Source organism: Drosophila yakuba, chromosome 2R, assembly GCF_016746365.2.
Source record: "Drosophila yakuba strain Tai18E2 chromosome 2R, Prin_Dyak_Tai18E2_2.1, whole genome shotgun sequence".
Classification (NCBI taxonomy): Eukaryota; Metazoa; Arthropoda; class Insecta; order Diptera; family Drosophilidae; genus Drosophila; species Drosophila yakuba.
The window spans coordinates 17,324,935-17,344,371 of record NC_052528.2 but is presented as its reverse complement, the minus strand read 5'-3'; the positions used below and the strand labels follow the sequence as shown (position 1 = coordinate 17,344,371).

Sequence of the window (19,437 nt, the reverse complement as noted above, 5' to 3'; positions counted from 1 at the left end):
GTGCTTATTAACACACAGTTGTAATTAGATTTGGAAAATATTAGATCGACATGCCATACTCTTGTTGCCTTAAATCTATAAATTAAGAAGTCAGACCTCAATATTTCGCAATTTGACTAGTTGAATTCAGGAATATGACTCTATGGTGGATACTAGGATTTTTGATCCTGTGGACAGTCTCAGTGGTAAAAATAAATAAAATAAAAATAAAAGAAACTTTATGTAATATCAAATTCATTTCCCATTTTTAGGGCTCAAGGAAAAGCAACTATGAAGTCCGCTTTGAGTCGATAGATCCCATTGAAGGAAATACAAAAACCCTATTTATATACCAGCTACGATTGCTCGGCAGAGAACGCAAGATAAATGGAACTGTTACTATGTTAGAAGACTTGGACGAAACGTATGAAATTCTTTTCGAATCCCACGCATTTAAGAATGGATTTTGGGTCAAAGGAATTGTGAATGTCAAAAGCAAACCATGCGAATTTTTTGATCGCTACTACATTTCCTATTTCCGTGTATTATCGACCGAATCGAATTTACCCACTACCGGTGCTGAAATGTGTCCTTTTCGAAAGGGTGAATATTTTGTGAAAGATGGCGTTGTGTCTACCGACGATTGGCCACCCATTGTCTTCAAAGGTCTTAACAGATTCACGGTTTTGTATATGAAAAATGGCAAAATTTGGGGGGGAGTTGAGCTTACAGTAAGTATAGCAGAAGCCGATGAATAGTTTTAAACAGAATTTAAAAATGTAAAACACGGCAAAATAAATTGCATGGTAATACTTTCTGCCGAAAGTAAATTAGCTTATATAAATAAAAGTAGTTTTTAAAACCATCCAAAGATCAAAAGTACAATTATTTCCTTGTGTGTGTATGTATAGCCAAGCCATTTTTATATATTTTTCTTACATTTTTGATTACAGTTTATAGTTACAGCTAAAATGATTGCATTCGAAATTGTTTCGTTTCGTTTACACGGAGTATGCGCATATATATATTTAGCTAAGAATCTCTTTTAAATAGTAATAGGTTCTTTAATGGGGTTTCACATAAATATTTACATGCACATGTGCACATCGAATTGTAATAGTTATTTATTTATCGTTATATATCGCTTTTACGTTCCCAGTTCAGATCCATTTCTAAGGCTCGTCCCAAGCAACCGTCTCCAGCGTCGGAACTCAATCTTGTATCTAATTGAAGAGAGATTATGTCGCATTCATCAATTGCAATTGCTAATCGGCCGATAATTACAGCAGATTAACAGATGATTGGTTAATCAGGAAATCAATGACAATTACAGCCGAATACAATCAACTCAACGATCAAAACTTAAACAAAAGGCAAGCAGAAGCATTTTGCGATGGACAGCGACAATTAACACATGCACCAATCAATTAACACATCTGCGACATTTTCGAACTGCGTAACAACTAAACACTAAAAATAAGCTTTAATATCTAACCAGCACCCAGAAGCCCGTGGCGTCATCCCGCCGAAAGTAGCGCGGCCGATTGTCCCTGAAGACGGTGACGGCGGGGAACTGATTCTCCTGTATAAACCTAATGGTGGCACGCGTCTGCAATTGAAACAACAAGTAACATTATAGTATCATTGCATAGAGATGCTTATAGAAGTGCATATACCTGAGGCGCAAAGTGAGGCGGCTCCACGTCTGGACTGGAGGACAGGTGCTGCAGCAGAAACTCATCCGTTTGTGATAGCCACAGATCAGCGCCGCGCAACGGATCGTAGTTGAAGGGTCCAATGCGTAGCATGCCCAGCGAAGAGTCGTATATATCCAGAACCTATGGAATACATCTTAGTGAGCTAGCACGTTGCAAATGCCAAATGGCTCTATTTACCGACTGCGCTCCCATGAAAATGCGAGCATCACGTAGCTCCCGGTCGGGTCCTCGGTCGGGAAAGGAGGCCGGAAAGATTTCACCAGTCTTGATGTTCACGCCCACGCCGTAGATGATCGGGCAGTTGATCTCGCCGCGCATCATGGTATTCAGCTCGCCCACGCAAGCCTGCGTCAGATCGATCTCCAGTAGGTGATTGTGGAATGATTCTGTCAAGTCAAATAAAAATGATATATTCAATTCATATATAGCTGCTTGGATATGAACTCACGCATAATGCTGAAGAATACGTCCTCGCCGTATCCCTTGGCATCCCGATAGCCACCAATCAACTGCAACTCGATGCGACCCTCCGGATAGCCGACGGCCAGCTCCTGAACCCGCGACACCATGGTGCACACAGCCTCGTCCACGCCGCTGCCATCGAAGTGCGCCAGTGCCACAGCACCAGATCCTGTCGTGAATGGTTTGCAATTGTTTATTATTAGTCACCGGTTTAATGAGCCAAACGACGCTTGTTTATGGGACAAAGGATACTCACCGGAGTGTCGGACGACGACGATAATACAGGTGGTGGCATCGTCGGCACCGATGATGTTGACGTGCTTGTCGTGCGGCGCGGAGGCTGCCATCTCACGCTGACCCACGTAGAGCAGACCCACCGGACCCACCGACTTGGCCTGGATGGAGTGCAGCTGCTGGGCGTAGTCTCTGTAGACGGGATGCTGCATGAACAGGCTGTTGGTGTCCATGGGGCAGTCGTCCTGCAGCACACCATTCAGCACGAGCACCATCCTGGCTGTCCTCTTTAGTCCTTCTCCTTGACCCTCTCGCAAGGGTTTCGCTTTCAATTACTTGGCGTTTTTGTCTCTCGAGCAAGACAAGTGGCAGGCAACTGGAAGAGGTGGAGATGGAGGTTACACAACATGAGACTTAGAATCCAAAGGAGTTGGGATATATAAGTACTACTTCCCCCACTCCCCCTTGGTTCAAAACTCAAACTGAAACTTCAACAGAAGCAGCAGCATAAAAATCAATTTACGATGCCCGCAACCGCCACAGATTTGCATGTTTGATAATAATTTCATGCAGCCGGGCCTGAGAAATATATGTTTACACCTCGATCCTGCCACGGCTGACTCGTAAATTTAGCCAGCTCTCTCGAAACGAAAAGTGCAAATAAAAATGTCAAAAGTTGGGGGCCTGCGGCTGATTCGATTCCCATCTGCACACACCACACCACACCGCTGGTTAACCAACAATGGACACCCTGAAATTGGTTCGCAGAGGCGTGGCTCAAAAGGGGATCGATTCCCTTTCCGCTGCTGCGGCACTTAAGAGGGGGGATGGGAGGTCGAAATCTAATGAAACAATTAGAAGGCCACTGGCGGAGGGGGGGAGGTCATCAATTTACGGAGTGCTAACCACTGCCCATATGACGAGCAATTGAGGCGAACACCCCAAGTCACAGATGTCACACGAAAGTTAATAACCATTAAGTGGACGCAGCGGCGAATTAACCAACAAATGAACAACAAATTTAATAGAATTTAATAATAATGCCGAACATCATCGCCCGGTTTGCTGAGTGCAATTGCAACTCAACTTGAGTCACCGCCCGCTGGGTAATTGAATTATTTACCTACGGATGCTGTCTAGTTTCAATTAAGTGAAATAAAGACGAGTTAAAGTTCAAGTATAAGTGCATATATATATACGAGCATCGTAAGGGGCTCATAAACATAAATGATTACATGGGTAGCGCAAAAAACAATTGTCAGAGCTAATTCCCGATGCAAAAATCGTTGTTTGCTTGTCCGAAAAAAACTAAAAAAAAAACCAAAACGAACAGAAAATAATAAACGAAAAGAGCAAACAAAGCCCCGTACCAAAAAGAATCCCCAACCAGGAACAACACTATTAACTCCGTTCGAGGCGGAAAACAATGGAAAACGTTGTTGAAAAATCAAACAGCAAAACGTGAAAAGCCCGCTCTGGATGCTGGATGCTGCACTTGGATGTTGGACTTGGATGCTGCACTTGGATGCTGCACTTGGATGCTGGATTTGGATGCTGGATTGCGGTTGGCTTAGGAACCCAGCTAGGATAGCAATTGTTATGCTGGCCTGGTCTGGTCTGGTCTGGTCTTGCCTGGAAGCAATTTAGCCGCGATCATGCATGAATCTTGATTAGATATTCAACGAGAAATAATTTGAAAATGATGACAGTTGGCGATAGGCTCGCTCCACTCTCGCAGCCAAAGGATGGATGGTCACAGTGAGAGAAAAGTGGTGTATAAATCAAAAATCGAACTAACAGCTATTTAAAAATTCAGAAGCATTTTGTTCAAGGTATTGGAATAGGTCATAAAGCACTAGTTTATCTAAACAATCTGTACATTGGCAGGTTATTTATTTGCTGCTAACTTTAATACCCGAAAATGGCAAAAATTACAAAAAACATACATTTAATTTATAGCCATTTAAGTAATTTTGTTGTAAATGCTTCTAGTTTAAGTCGGATTTCTTTTGTGCACTTCTTCAGCCAGCTAGGCAATCGAATGGAGCAGGAAAAGGAGCCACAGCCGATCTATGTAGGTGAGGCAGGATGACCGAGTTTTCCGCCAAACTGATTCCTAATCAAAGACCCAAAAGTTCTGTTGACTCTGGCTGAGCGGGCGGTCTTGCCAGTCAGTTCGTGCCTGGGCCCGAGATTCCCTCCACTTGATAGGCCGTCCTGGCAAAACCAGAAATCCAACAGAATCCCAAGAAATCCCAGCTAGTCAGCTAGTCAAAGAGGAGTCCCCAATCCGTTGCTGATCGATGGACGTCGAACGGATAGATGATGGGATGGCTAAGAAAAGGGAAAAAAAACACAAAAAACGCAGCAAACAAGGCCATCAGAAACGATTCAATTCATTAGGCCGGCGACGAGTCTATTAGGAGCACTGGCAGACTGGTCAGTAAAACTCGTTACGGTTCTGGCTTATAACAATCACAAATTATGGGTTTGTGGCCGAGCTGGCGAAATGATCTTGTAGATTTAACACTGATAGCCCGGCCAGCAAACAGGTTCCATTTGTCTACTACTGGCCGGGCATTCTTGGCCACATGATTGATTGCAATTTTGACGAGTGCAACAACGACGGCAGCAGCAGCAGCAGCAGCAGCAGCAACTGCAACTGCAACTGACAGCAGCAACAGCTACAACTGCTACTTTTCTTCTGGTTTCTTGGTTCATGGTTTTTAACTCTTCGTTTTTGGTTCTTGGTTCTGGCCAAGTAATTTACACCCAGCCTCTGCCATGCAGCTCATCCGTCCAAGTGTCTGAACAAGCTTGGCCGCACACTTGAAATTCTTTTAGACAGTTCTTTTATTTTTATTTTTTTTTTTTGGTTCTTACACAACACAATTGTCAACGAGAGCGCGAACAAATTTTCAGCTAACAGCAAACAAGCAACACAACATAACACAACACAACCGGTTCTTTGCCTGGCCGAAATTCCAAATTCCGGGCAAAATGAAGAAATTGCAGGCGGGAATCTAAATGCAACAGCAACATGTGATGTGACAGGGCGAGCGGAGGAGTTGGAGGACTTGGATTTGGCCAAAAACTGAAGGCCTTCTTCCGGGTTCGTGATTTTCCTTTTGTTGCTGCTGCTGTTGCTGCTGTTGCAATTGTCATTGTTTTCCACACATTTCATGGCCAGCATGCGGAAATATTGTACAATTAATTTCAATCGCTTGTTAATCGAAAGATAACTCTATACCACAATAAGAGTGGAGTAGATTCCGCTTGCCAATTCCCCGCCACTTGTGTTGATGCCCATAATCTGGCATTTAATGCCGCACTGACAATTTAATTTGGCCCATCTGCAGTGGATGGTTTTGGCCCTGGTCGAAAAAAAGAAAAAAAGAGACCAGGTCCAATGCTTTTGGCCCAAACGTGACTGCCAATTGACTTCCACACAATTTCGCTTTGGCACGCAAATATCGTGAGGCCGTGGCTGGTTGGCTACCTTCCGAACTGAGCCAGCTCAGAAATCCCCCCGAGAAATGGTCACCCATGGCAAAGAGGAAAATAAAAATGGAAATCGAAAGTTAACATTGAGTGGAAGCTGGGCTTCGTGTTCCTTACCGGCGGTTACAACTTTCTGGGATGCCAAATTCAGCCAAAAGAAATAACAACAAGCTACGGAATAGACTGAATTCAAGTTGACATTTCTGGCCATGTTTTTCGTGTAGTTTCCTCTTTGTTTTTGTATTACCCTCCTATCTTTGGTCTAGAGCAGCGACTGTGATTCGTGGTGGAAGATGGAAAGACAGTCTACAGTCTATAGTTGGAGATTTGCTGAATAGCTCTAATTAGAATTACCGATCGTCGCGCTCCCCGTGGTGCTCAATGTGCTCAAATCAGCAATTCAATTTTATAATTCTATTTCATCCCGATAATGATTAATGATGATAGGTTCATTATACGCGTACTGTCATCGCCTCATTCAATTAGAAATGCAATAAAAGCAACTGAAACTTATGGCTGTCAATCATTCTAAAGCTGAACGGCAATAGATATGTTCAAATGACCAAGGCGTAGAATTGAAGTTCCAGCATTGTGGCCATAATTTGAATTGGTTACTATTGCAAATGTGGGTTACTGTTGCCTTTGAATAGGTAGAAACTAAGCCTTTATCTTAAATTTTGATCAAACAAACATTTGAATCTTCAGAGTAACTTTATTATAACTTCTTTGGAATATCTTTAGTTTAATTTTTAGTTTCTTGAAAATAAATCTTTGAATATTTTCTTTAAGTAGATAGAAACTAAATTCTTCATCTTTAATTTTGATCTAACAAACATTTGAATCTTGAGCGTAATTTGATTATAACTTCTTTGGAATATCTTCGGTTTAATTTTTAGTTTCTTGAAAAGAAATCTTTGAATAAGCCCTTTAATTTTGATCTAACAAACATTTGAGTCTTGAGAGTAACTTTACTATAACTTCTTTGGAATATCTTATAATATTTTATCTTTTTAATTTCCTGAAAAGAAATCTTTTAATAAATGATAAATGCTGGCCTTTCTCGCTGGCTATTAGTTAAGCGCCCATCGACAAGGATCCTATTTAGTAAGTTATTTGGAGTCTCGGGACAAATGGCCTATTTGGCGGCATATGCATTGCACCATTCCACGGACCTGGCCGAAAAGGAAATCCATTTTCACACAGCACTGAGCACTGAACAGTGAGCCCCCAGAATGGCGAATTCTGACTAAGTCCGTTGTCCCATTGCTAAGTTGGGATCGTCTGCCGTTGTTGGTGTCGTGTAGTATCTGCTAAGTTGCCGCTGCCTCCACTTTTTGTTGTTTAAGGTTTTTGTTTTTTTTTAGTTTTTTAGCAAATGCCTTCGCAGCCAGCTGGTTGTTTTTTTCTTTTGGTTTTTTTTCCTTATTCCGCTTTTATGGCTGCTTATGCAAATGCAAATGCGACTGCGGAGCAGAGTGTGCGTAAACGCTTGCGCCTTTTGTTCACATGGATTTGGATTTGGATGTGGATGTGGATATGGATGTGGTTGGGGTCCGTCGATTCCGAAAGCAATGCGCTGCCGTCATGTCCAGTAATTAGCATAGCACACAGTGCCAAACGCAGTCGTTGTCTTCGGTTTTGTTTTTTTGTATTTACATTTTGATACCTCTTACTCGTGGGGTTGAAAAGGGTATGCTAGGCTCTGAAGGCAGACAGGCAGAAATCTATTCCATTTGAAGTACATATAGTGTACATCTGTCCGTTCATTTGTCCGTTTGGCTGTCCGTTAGTGGAATAAGCTTTAAATCTGAGATCAGATTGAGATAATGGGTATCTCATAGTCGTGGCACTCGACTAACGCGTTCCTCCTTGCTTTTCTGATATTGTTGCTGTTGCTGCTGCCGCTTGACAACCGCGGCACTTTGTTTGTCGTCCTCTCCTCCGCAGTTGCACTCGTCAAACAAACGCGCCGTCGCTTTGCATTAGCTGAAACCAAAGTCTGACTTACTCTAACTAAGTTAAACTCGTTTGGCTTTTATGGACTGCGCTCTACGCTTCACGTACTAAAAAAAATGAACTGCGAAATTCTCGGAAAATCGCTGCACACTTGATATACATACGAATGTAATATTATCGAGCAGCCGAGAATCTGTAATTTCAGTAAATTCGTTTGTGATCAGAAAATTTCACTTTGAATGATTTTGCAGGGATCATTATAAAGCTCCCCAGTAACTAAGCATCTTTTGAATGTAATCAATGTTTATAAAATGTCTATTTAGAAGGATTTTCACGCCAAAATATCTTGTAGTAGTCTCGAATTGCAGCAAATTCCGATCAAGGATCGCCCATTGCAGTTGCGTTTGTGCTCTTGTCTGATGCGCCGCCAGCGTTGAATATTTGCTAGTGCAATTGGACATGTTTTCCGTGGGCTCATTTCTGTTTTTATGGCCAAAAAGGCACATACACACCGACATACGTACAAAACATATATACAAAACAACTGCAGCAGCAAAAAACGACAAAAATCCACAGCAGTCGGCTGGCATTTACAACATGCCTACAACGTGGTAATGGTAATGGCAACCCAACTGCAGCACCACCGCCAAAATACACCGAAAAATTTATATTATACAAGTAACATCATTTTGGAGTTTATTTTAAGTTGCTAATTTCTAAATTTCGGATTTAAGTAAACACTTTAAAGTACTTTCAAATACTTGATGCTAAAAAGAAGCTTAGAAATTCTTTAAATTCTGACATAATCTAAATGGATAAAGAATAACGAGTAGTTTAAAATCATTCAGTAGCTGTGTAAAAGTATGCAATGAAAATTGGCTTAATTATAGAAAATAGTATGGAAATGAGAAAAGAAATAGTAAATCCCTCTCAACATAAAGTAGCTAAAAGTATGCTATTTTTTTTTCCAGTGCTCTGCACCACTGAGGCGGCATGTTGGTGCCTCTTGGAATACCAAATTTCATAGCGGTACACTGCTAAATATTTTGATGCAACAGGCAGCATGCAACAGCAACTAAAACAACAACCACAGCATGTAACAACAACAACAGCATGCAACAACAACAACAGCAACCACAAATGACTACGTGCGGGGGCGGAGGTTTGTTTTTATAGCCGCCCAACCGCCCAATAGACCCTCCCCCTGCAGGTACGGTGGTACCTGGGTATATGCGATGTGTGCACCACCACCACCGGTTTGATCTTGGGCATTCATTCCGCATGCGGCACTATAATTTATAACAACTGCTGAAGGCGCTCGCCGAATGTGCGACTCTTGCGGCTCCATCGGCTGCTCCATCTATCCAACTCTTCTCGGCTCTTGTCCCCAACTCCTTTCTCTTCGCCTTCTCCTTCTCCTTCGTCTTCTTTCTTCTTGCCCCCTCTATTTCATTTTCTGCCCCAACCGGCGTACGCGCTGCGTTCATCCTTTGTGGCCAGAAGTTGCAGCTCATTGTTTGGCTTTGCCTTTTGTATACCCTTTGAAGCGGGTGGCATGATAAGAGGTTATCACCCGAAAATTCAGTGATCTTCTTGGAACATTTTTAGGAAATCTTTGGTCACAGATATTAGCATAGTTTTTATGTCGCTTATAGTTGTTTCGAATATAGTTTTTATTAGTCTTTTGCATATCAAGGATCTGTTAGCATAGCAAAACTGTGATATCATATTATATCTCATCATATATATAGTTTTATAAATCCTCGGAGACTTTGTTACAAACCCACATTGCCACCAAATGTATGGCCACTTCTTAGTTCCCTTGTCTTGAGCACTAGCCATTACTAGCATTTAGTTCCGCTCCACTCTAGGGTATATAGATTTCGCCATCAGATTTGTCACTCCTTGATTTTGTGCAGTGCAGTGGAGTGGAGTGGAGTGGCAGGCACGCCTCTATCTGCAATGTGCGATCTATTGCGACGGGCGCTTTCCTTTGAGCGGGGCAACTTGGCCTGCGATGCCTGTGAAGCTGGTTGGGATTGTGGGAGATTGGATGGCTCTGACTCTGACTCTGGCTCTGGCACTGGCTCTGGATGTGGCTGTGACTCTGCCTGGTTTCCTGCAAACAGAATGGAGCAAACGGAATGGCCGGCTAGTTGTACCTGGGAGCATCTAATGGCCAGCGGACGCAGCTCCATTTCACACGAGATTGATAGCGGTTGACGACGTTGCAGCTTTTCGGGGCTTGATTTCGTTTTGAAAGGCTTTCGAAAAGGAACCTTTTGTGATTTGGCCAGGTGAAATATATATGAATGCTGCAGTCCAGCGCGATGGGATCTGAATAGATTCTCGTCTGCTGGCCGGTGTGCGTCTTCTCTGGGTTTTGATTTATAGGAAGCGATTGTGCATTTTGCAAATTACGATGTCTCAGGAGCTCAGGAGCTCTGGGGATTACTCGTTGGCCGGCATTATGGCACACCGGCTATAACAACATCATCATCGTCGGCACTTTGGCCTCCAACTGGCAACTGGTCCGTGCTCCTTCCGCTGATTGAATCTTTTATGTGTGGGTTTAGGAGCCATCAGCAGACAGGGCCGGAGTTTGAAATTAAATATTTATTAAATCGACAGCACCCACACACACACACACACACACACACACAATGGCATATAAATCAGCTTAGAAACTATTCAATGAATATTCCAATCAATAGACCATCGCACACACAAAATAGATGAGGACGAGGATGAGTAGTTGCCGAAGCTTTAGAAAATCTCTGACCCTTTTCCCCTCACCCAAAGTCGCAGCAGGAAATTAAAATGTTAACCAATGAGATGGTTTAGAGCTGAGTTAGATTAGTGAAAATGGCACTTTCAATGGACAAAGAAGCAGCACAGAAGCATATATAAATATATATATTTATTTGGCAATTATTAGTTTAAGCAGAACATAACAAACATTGCAACCTAAACATCGATTGAATATCCTTGGGTTTTCTGCACCCAAGTGATTTCAGATTTCATTTCCTGTAAGAACATCCTCTGCTGATGCAACCTTTCAACTTCTGTCGAGAATCTATGGCAGCAATTATGTCCCTTTTCTGGCAAAGGACCTCTGACGAGTGCTCGGTCAACGGCAGACAAGTTGGGGCCAAAAAGGGAGTCCAAGTCATTGTCCTCGGGTTACACTGACCAAATTGAGCTGCCTGCACTCACCTGGCTGCCATTGGGGGTTACGTATGGCCCCCATTCGAGTTAGCCGAGAGTTAGTTTAATTAATTCAGCATCAGCATCGACATCGATGGCTGTAAACAAGCCTCTTGGCCAGCGGACCAAGCCGTCTTTGACAGCTTACTCGAAAAAGGGGTGTTCACTGGACGGACGGGCACTTGTCGTCGTCAGTCAGCTCTCTTTCGGCCCCCTATATTGTCTCAAGGAAATCACACACACACACACACACGCACATGCTAGCTAAAAGAACTTTGACCCTTGACCCGGAGAAGCTGGCTGCTGGGAGAGTCGCCTATGAAGTTGTGAAGTTGCCTTCAATTAGCGCTTTGGACACAGATATTAGTTGGAAAAACAGTTACTCCAATTTTTAATGGCAACTTATTTTTGTGTTTTTTCCTTTTTTTTTTTTTTTAAAACCAATGTAACTGGGGGAGAGAGTTGGCTGTTTGGGGCGTTAGCACATCCATATCTATATACTCGTATGTAAGTACTAGTTGGAGTCTGGCGGTCGCCATAAAAGATCTTCGAGGGAAAAACTAATTACACAAGTCGTAAAGTCTTAACAAACCTAAAAGGCAAGCCAAATTAGATCTTCCGACATCCCAGTGAAGAGAACTGAGATGATCTGACTCATGCGGCTTATATAGACATTTCTTGTCTATTGCTGTATTATCAATGTTTTTAATAAATAAGGTATTTTTATATAGTCAATTTATGAGCTACAATTTCGTAAAAATTAAATGCTATATGCCTTTTTTATATTTGCATTATTATTCTTGAGTTAATTTTGCCGCATTTACTTTTAAATCTGTCAGATTAAATTAAATTAATCATTTGTTTACGAACTTCCTATCAGCGACTGGACAGCGACAGGCATCTTGAAAAGTTCCTTTTTTCTCTGACTCAACCAAAAATGTAATCTATTTTTATTTAGCTATACTATGTAGTTCTATATGCCTATTAAATAACACACAACTACAAACACTACAGTGTAGACGGCTATCAGTTGAAAACTAAACGAACCCATTTAGTTACTTGTTCTTCGCCGTTTCCTTCTTCCATCTTATAGATAAAGATAGCCAGGGTACAATTATTTTTAGACCAGCTAATATTGATCATCCAGACGGGCTTGATTGATCGCCAGGGATTCCTGTTTCCCAGATCCCAGTACCCAGAGCCCATGATCATCGATTGCACTGGCGATCATCGATCCGCTGGCCGGCGAAATAAATTGTTGCTACACGTATAAGACATCGTGTACGACAAGTTAAGACAACGATCTGCTCGCCTCTGCAACTTCAGCTGGTGTTCTCTTGGAGTTCTGGCCACGGGATCTGAGCAATCCAGCGATCCGCATCATGTGGCGTTGGTCGCTGCAGGATCGCCAAGTCTGGGGATCTGCAAACACCGACGATCTTCTCGTGCGGCTGCGTGGACACTATTGCGCAGTGTGTCTATATCATTAATTAATTTAATCACTCGAACATGATTTTCACTGTGCGCCTGCTCCGCTGCCAGTTGTTCTCACAAAAGTTATTAATTTCCAAACGGCGGGTAACGTTCGCATGGTGATCGATAGTCGGGGAAAACCCGGCGGAAAAATCGTAGATAAGACGCTGCGAACGCTCATTGAATGGAGCTCTAACACAATATAGATCTCTGATGCATATTGTGGAATAATCAGCGTCGTTGGCTTATCAGCTACTCGCTTGGACCCCCATCCCCATCTCCATCCCCATCCCCATCCTCCATATACCATATTCCCTATTCCATAAATATTAACGATCCTCAAGCGATGCGAGATAAGGAAAGGCATTCGTTTTTCGTGAGTGTTGCTACTAAAACTGGGAATTTGAATCTGGGAGCTAAGATAGGCAGAACTCACTTTCGTTGCTTTACAAAGATTATTATTCTGGAGGCGTATTAATAACCTCATAGGCTTCGTACCATCCTTTGGAATTTGCAAATTCCCCTTTGTTTTTCAGGCTGATAAAAACATTTTTTGAACATAGATTGTATAGGGAGTTCTTTAAACATTTGGTATATTTCATATATCTTTAAAATCCATGTATTTTGTAGGTCTAAAACTTACATTGATTTCCAATTTCTCACTGCACTTTATGGGATCTAGGGATCTATCTTTATCTTAAGGATTGTTATCTTTCACTGTTTCTGTTTCACACAGCCATCGGCATTTCTTTACAATCGTTTTTATAGGAAACTTCGGAGTAACACTTGTGTTTCAGTATATTTGTTAATTATTTTATAAAAATAACTGACTTGGCATATATGTTATTTGTGTGGATCTGCGAATGCGCCAAAGTTTCCGCGAGACGACGAGACGCAAACCGGAAAGCGACTGACAAGCGACTGAGCCGAAAGTCCGAGTCGAAGTCGACTGGCGAATGGAGGGCCCAAAAGACACTCGGCGAGAATAAAAGAGAGAAGCGGCAGCGCCAGCGCCAAAGCCTTTGGAACCGTTTCCAGTTCCAGTTGAGCGTGCGTGGGGCAGAAAGGGAACGCATGCTTGTTGCCGGCAATCTAATTGGACCCCACAGACCAGTCGCTCTCTCTCCCGAGCCCAGCTCAGTCACACCGAACCGCTCGCTCTCCCAACTTGTGGAGCCTCTCTCTGGGGTGGTGCGAGCGGGACGGCGGCTGCAGCAACACGTGTTCTTATCAGTCGTCCATTGAGTGGTTTTGTTCAGGTGAGTAATCCCATCTCGATTGAAACTGAGTGAAGTGGTTTGAGTGTGGTTTAAGTTTATCTTAATTTCATTAGATGCCGGTCCACTGTGCCACTCGCGTGGACCAAGTGGTCACTCATCCACATGGGGTTGCACTTCTTTGCTCCTTCTAATTGGTCAGTGGCCAGCGCTCTATGTACGCGCACCAAATGCCCCTATATTCGAAATAGGAGCTACAAGAAAGGGGTTCTTTTATGAGTTATGCCAATCTGTAGCCATTCACTGGAATTAATCTAATTAAAGCGTATCAGCTGTCTATTATATTTATATATATCTGATATTGATATATCTGATACGCTGAATGTTACTAAACAATTTCTGTGCAAAAACTTGGTTTGTTGCTAACTAAACTCTTGTTTATATAGTCATTTTCTAAACTAAAGCCAATCCAATGGTCATCAACAACTACGTTCGATATATGTACATATGTAAGTATGCATATTATGCAGATTAAGTATGCATAAGTAGATATACATATTGGTAAGTAATCAAATCTATGCAAGTAAATTCTAAGATTATAAGAACTAAAGTTATGATAGTTCAATTTTATACACCTAAACTAGGATTCATATTGTTATAAAAGTATTATACAACAAGACTATATTTATATTAAAATTCAGTGTTTTATCCATTTTTAAGAGAGCTCAGCTTAAGCGGATATATGACAAACTTAAGTTCTAGAAATCATGAAGTTTCGAATGAAAATAGATTGTATTGAGCAGCTTTTCCAGTTCACAAATAAAACCCCGAAAGTGGAGCATAATGTGCAGTCCTTCATCACTCGCATGCCGACCTCCTGCCAACTCAATTTTCCCAACATTTTTCCCCCAAAATGCAACCTTTTCCACACCATCCACCCCCCACCCCCCTTCGTAAACCCAATTCAAGAGGAAGTTGGCTCAAAAGCCATTACGCACCGCTGTGAGATTGTAATCTAAGCTCTCGTTATTGGAGCAGGCAGGGATTTAATTAGACAAATGTCCCACAATTTGTAATGTCATTTTTCTCGCCACTTGCGGAAAATCCGAATGTAAAACTTTTCGGTGTTGAAAATGCAAAAGGTGAGCAAAGATGTGCAAAGCGGAAGGGGGAGGGGTGAGGGGCGGTACAAGGGGGCGGGGCGGGGCAGGCAGATAACACCCGAAGTAAGAAGGAAATATGTCTAATTTTGCACCATGTGGACAGTGGTCATTATTTTGGCCAGTGATGGACGCAGGGGCGTTTCGCAGGGGGGAAGGAGGGTGCTTTGCTGGTACCAGAAAATCTTCGTGCCAAGCTATAGCTTTTTCTCTTTCTCGCCCCCCTTGTCCGTCTCTTTCTTACAGCGAGTGTTCAGTGTGTGTGTGAAACAGCATGAGGTCCCTGGACAAAAAATGAGATTTGCTGACCGGTGGTCATTAAAGCACATTTACAATGCGCCAAGCCATGTTGGCTTGTGGCTAACATGGTCTTAGCCAAACTTAGCCAACTAAACTCCCCACCCACCCCCTTCTATCCTAACCCCCCTGCTTTTCACACAGCCATGCAAAATGAGCATAGAGACAAGCGATCAAATCGATGCCGAAATTAATTTATCTTGGCACCGGCTACCAAAATTTGACAAATTGCAAATGTGTTTGAAATTGACTGCAGTCGCTAGGTTGAGTTTATCGAGGGGCTACGTTATAAATTGAACGAGATGCTGGTCGCAATAGCCAATAAAATGTACATACATTCGACTTTTGCAATATCTGATCGTTTTAATTATGCTGTTGATTCACAGCGGCACTTACTATGCAAGTTTGTTGCAACGCGTTTTGCATGTTAAGTCTTATATCGTTTTTAAGTATCTAAAGGAAGAAGGATGCCTTTCTAATCCCATAAAGTATATAGATATATTTTAAAACCAATCCATACCAAAATCGGAACAGTGCACTTCTATGTTTGGCAAACTATAAAAGAGTTGGGATTAATCCTGTAAATTAACCATCCAATTACACAATAGTAAGTTGTAGTAACAAAAAAGGTTTGGAATGTGTATTTGAACATAATCCTAGGTCCAAAACCCTATATATTAATATTTCTTAATTACTTAAACTTTGTTTCACTACAGTATGGATTGTGTTACATTTGTGCTGACAAACAGAGGGGAAACGGCTTCAATTAATCGCATCAAGTGAACTTTGCAAGATTTCCCTAGCAATTGCCTAACTACCATTGAGCTTCAAGCAAAGGCAACCCGATGAAGCGACCGGTTGCCTGCACTCCGCTACAGAAAACCGCACCCACCATCTCATCCGCACTGTTGATTGCACTAATTGGCGATGAGCGTGACGATCGGACGATGGACATCGACTGCTGGACAACGACGATGATGATGATGATGGTGGCGAGGAGCAGGAGGAGGTGAAAGATGCGGAGCTGGATGAGACAATGGGACAAGATTTTCATTCATAAAACACTCGCTGAGTGGACCGGAAGCGCTTATTTGATTGCGAATTGTGATAGGTTCAATGGCAGGGTAAACTAGAGCACATCCAATATCTTAAAGTCATTAATGTATGTATGTTTAAGTGATCTGTTAAGTATTTAAAGGTATCAATAGTGTTTAAATGAGAGTTAAAGTTCTATTAATCTTACATATATATTCTACATATATGAGAGTTCAAGTTCTATCCATTTTACATATATATGCTACTTTTAACGTAAGCAGAAGAGTATACTTGCTTCCGGTTTCCTCAAATATAATTTCTTCCTATGCCAGTTGTGTCGCCCAAGTTCAGTAGTGTTAATTAAAGCAAAAGCCTTAATTATGCTTACTCGTATTTGTTTGTTTTGCCCGTCATAGGGGAAGTATTTCCGCCAGGAGTGAGCTCCAACCAGCTCACCATTCGGGATCGCATTTCCTTTGGCCTTTCCTTTGGTTCAGGGTTCAAATGCAGGCAGAATTATGTAAATTCAGGGCGCTTGCGTGGAGCGATAAAAACAAATCGAATAGCGAACCCACTGCTAACCGAACTAACCGATTTCCACTTCAATTTCGAGCCGGGTCATAAACATGCCGGCGTTTTGAAGTAGTTCTTGACAGTGGGCAAGGGTGTGGGAATGGAAATGGGAATGGGAATGGGTCACGAGCTTGGCAGAGCAAGAGCAAATGCTTGTTAAAGGGCGGGTTGCTGGCAATTGTTGCCGTTTTGGTGGGCAATGCGGTGGTTGCTTGGTTCGTGGTAAACCACAAAAACAAATCAGCCGGAGAGTGCAGGCATCCAGGCATCCCGGCAATTGGCAAATTCGATTTGCAATTTTTGCACCAGCGCCGTAGGATCCGCTAAAGAAGAGCTCAGCAGAGTTGCTGAGTTGCTGAGTTGCTGTGCTGCTGGGTTGAGCAAACAATTTAGAATGAAGTGCAGAATCGGGAGTCAGGAAAGTTGATTTGCAATTTCATGGCAGCGGCAATTTGCACCTCATCATCATCATTATATGCCGCCAGATATTCCGCCCGGGTGATGATCTCTCAATCGTTCAATCAGGCGGCGCAGCGAGGCGAGGCACGTGCAGGTTGCAACCTGCCATTGCTAACCTGCCACATGGCCAACTGCTAACCCCTAACCCCTAATCCTTAACCCTGAAATCCCTAGCCTTCCTTTCGGCCCCCCAAAAAAAAGCGAACAACGATCCTCAGGATGTCCCACATATTTTACGCTATCTGCCGACAGAAACAAACTATTCGTATCATTTTGGAATTTCGCCTGGCTGCAGCTGGCCAGAAACCAGGAAGTCAGCCTGCAACAAGTTGCCGCAGCAATGAGAAAAATCTCGCTAGTGTAAACATCCCATTTTGTATTGCAACTCGTACACAGGGAGAAATAGGCTTGCATCGAATATATGCTAGCATGTGCAGCTTAAGTTTAAGAGCGTAAATATAAACATTTTTTATAAGTAAGCTTATCTATTTTGATGGCATTGTGGCATGCTACTTAAACACTTGAAGAGTGCGAACTCTGGTGACATTTTTCGCAGTGCAGCTGAGGCCGCTGCCTTTGGCCGTTTAATGAAGGCCTAGATCCGATGCCTGGCCATAATAAGCAATGGCCAGCAATGAAATCTTTGGCTCCAGCCCAGGCCAATTTATGCGATGGCGATGGCTTGCAGTCCCTGGTTCTCTGGATTTTCTGGCTATCTGGCTTTCTGGGTGCTTTTTATTTGGCTTAGCTGGCATTGGAACTTCTACCTTCTCGGGGCTGCGTGTTTCGATTTGGCGCGATTGCTTGGCTTAATTTAAGCCCTGAGCCGTGGAGATTCATTAATGTTTGATTTTGGGCGCTTTTCTATTTACTTCTTCCCAAGATCAAGCGAGATTTATGCCAAATTGCCAGTGCCCGGAGCCTGGGCGATGTACTCCACCATCTTCCATCTCCCATTCCTCCACAGACTTTTGAATTGGCCGCTTCTGATGCCGCCGTGATAGACAGTAAAGGCCAACTGCGAAATTGGTTCATTAAATGCAACTGTTTGTTTAGTGGCAGCGAGGAACTAAGCTTGGGATTGGGATCACTGCTCCAGTTTTGGGGCTCCCACGAAATTCAAATACTTTCCCATTTCAACTAAATGTTTTGAAAGCTAAATGCTTATTTATTAATTTAGATATTTATTATCTTAGCTTGCAGCTGTGCTCTTTGTTAGCTATATTTTCGAAATATAGTTTTTGCAAATTTATTGTATGGCAATTGGGAATACTAATATTGTTTTAAGTTCATAATTTAAATCGATCTTTTAAGATCGTATTGAAATTTCCAAGTTGTTCCAAGTGTGTCTTGAAAAGTGAGAGAACGCCAATCAAGCGCCTCGTTAATTGGTGTTCATTAGCAGTCAGATCAACAAATTGCACCCACATACTATTGGTAATTCGATAATGGGCAGGAAAAGTGGAAAATGGAGTGGGAAATGGCAAATGACCACAAGTTCGTAGAGAAAACCACGCGATGAGCTGACCGCACAAAAGAGTGCGGGAAATTACCAAAGCAGGGGTAACATCTGCGCCGCTTATTAAAAACATTATTTATGACCACCAACCCTTAAGTGTGACTAATGTGACTAAGCAACAATTGGGCATTTGTTAATGAAAATATGGCCAGAATCCAATGGGCCGCACTTTGTTATTGTTTTTGGCTCAACATGATTCTGGGCAGACTTACATACTCACTCACATTTACATAGCACCAAGTGGTCACCCGATTCGTGCACTTTTCACAATGCCTCACAGTTCACAGTTTAGGCGCATAGTTTAATAATATTTCGTTAATTTCCACTTGCTAGCGTTGCAATTTTTGTTTATTTTTGCACACAGTAAGACCGTATGCAGGTAAGCGCAAAAGCCCACCTGAAATACCGCAGGCGAAAAGATACCGAACAGCTGTTCACTGCACAGTGGTTTTAAAGTATGTTAAACAAATGAAATAAAGTATATTAAAATTATATATATAACAAATTAAATAAAAATATATGATTATGTAACAAACTTGACAAGTGTCAAGCAACCAAACGAACCTAACAATCCACCTATTTAAAGAATATTTTTTTTTTGAAAAGTGCTTTATAATTGATTTTGAATAATAGATTTGAAAGTAATA

At 42.3% G+C, this 19,437-nt stretch overlaps 2 protein-coding genes across 5 annotated transcripts; one reads left to right on the top strand and one right to left on the bottom strand.

The window, feature by feature from the left end:
* The first annotated feature begins 117 nt into the window (after positions 1–117).
* On the top strand, positions 118–1,459 carry LOC6531052. The gene is made up of 2 exons (XM_002091852.3): positions 118–185; positions 252–1,459. Exons 1-2 carry the CDS (start codon positions 135–137, stop codon positions 735–737), a joined length of 537 nt encoding a protein of 178 aa, XP_002091888.1. The 5' UTR covers positions 118–134; the 3' UTR covers positions 738–1,459.
* On the bottom strand, positions 1,023–19,169 carry LOC6531051 (protein N-terminal asparagine amidohydrolase). Of its 4 annotated transcripts, XM_015197317.2 has the most exons (7): positions 19,015–19,169; positions 2,416–2,769; positions 2,146–2,328; positions 1,875–2,083; positions 1,656–1,817; positions 1,475–1,588; positions 1,023–1,202 (listed from the first exon to the last, which is right to left on the bottom strand). In XM_015197317.2, exons 2-7 carry the CDS (start codon positions 2,666–2,668, stop codon positions 1,191–1,193), a joined length of 933 nt encoding a protein of 310 aa, XP_015052803.1. In that variant the 5' UTR covers positions 2,669–2,769; positions 19,015–19,169; the 3' UTR covers positions 1,023–1,190. The 4 variants fall into 4 exon arrangements, with proteins under 4 accessions (XP_015052803.1, XP_015052802.1, XP_015052804.1 ...); XM_015197316.2 differs by having other exon boundaries at positions 1,023–1,588; positions 19,011–19,156; XM_015197318.3 differs by having other exon boundaries at positions 1,023–1,588; positions 19,003–19,150.
* Between the last annotated feature and the right edge of the window lie 268 nt (positions 19,170–19,437).

What these genes read in the sequence shown, in the direction of transcription:
- LOC6531051 (XM_015197317.2), bottom strand. Translation starts at nt 2,668, where the DNA reads ATGGTGCTCGTGCTGAATGGTGTGCTGCAGGACGACTGCCCCATGGAC. An exon ending in CGTATTCTTCAGCATTATGC is followed by an intron (nt 2,084 to 2,145) that starts GTGAGTTCATAT and finishes TTGACTTGACAG; the next exon opens with AATCATTCCACAATCACCTA. An exon ending in CGCCTCACTTTGCGCCTCAG is followed by an intron (nt 1,589 to 1,655) that starts GTATATGCACTT and finishes TTTCAATTGCAG; the next exon opens with ACGCGTGCCACCATTAGGTT.
- LOC6531052 (XM_002091852.3), top strand. Translation starts at nt 135, where the DNA reads ATGACTCTATGGTGGATACTAGGATTTTTGATCCTGTGGACAGTCTCA. An exon ending in TCCTGTGGACAGTCTCAGTG is followed by an intron (nt 186 to 251) that starts GTAAAAATAAAT and finishes TCCCATTTTTAG; the next exon opens with GGCTCAAGGAAAAGCAACTA.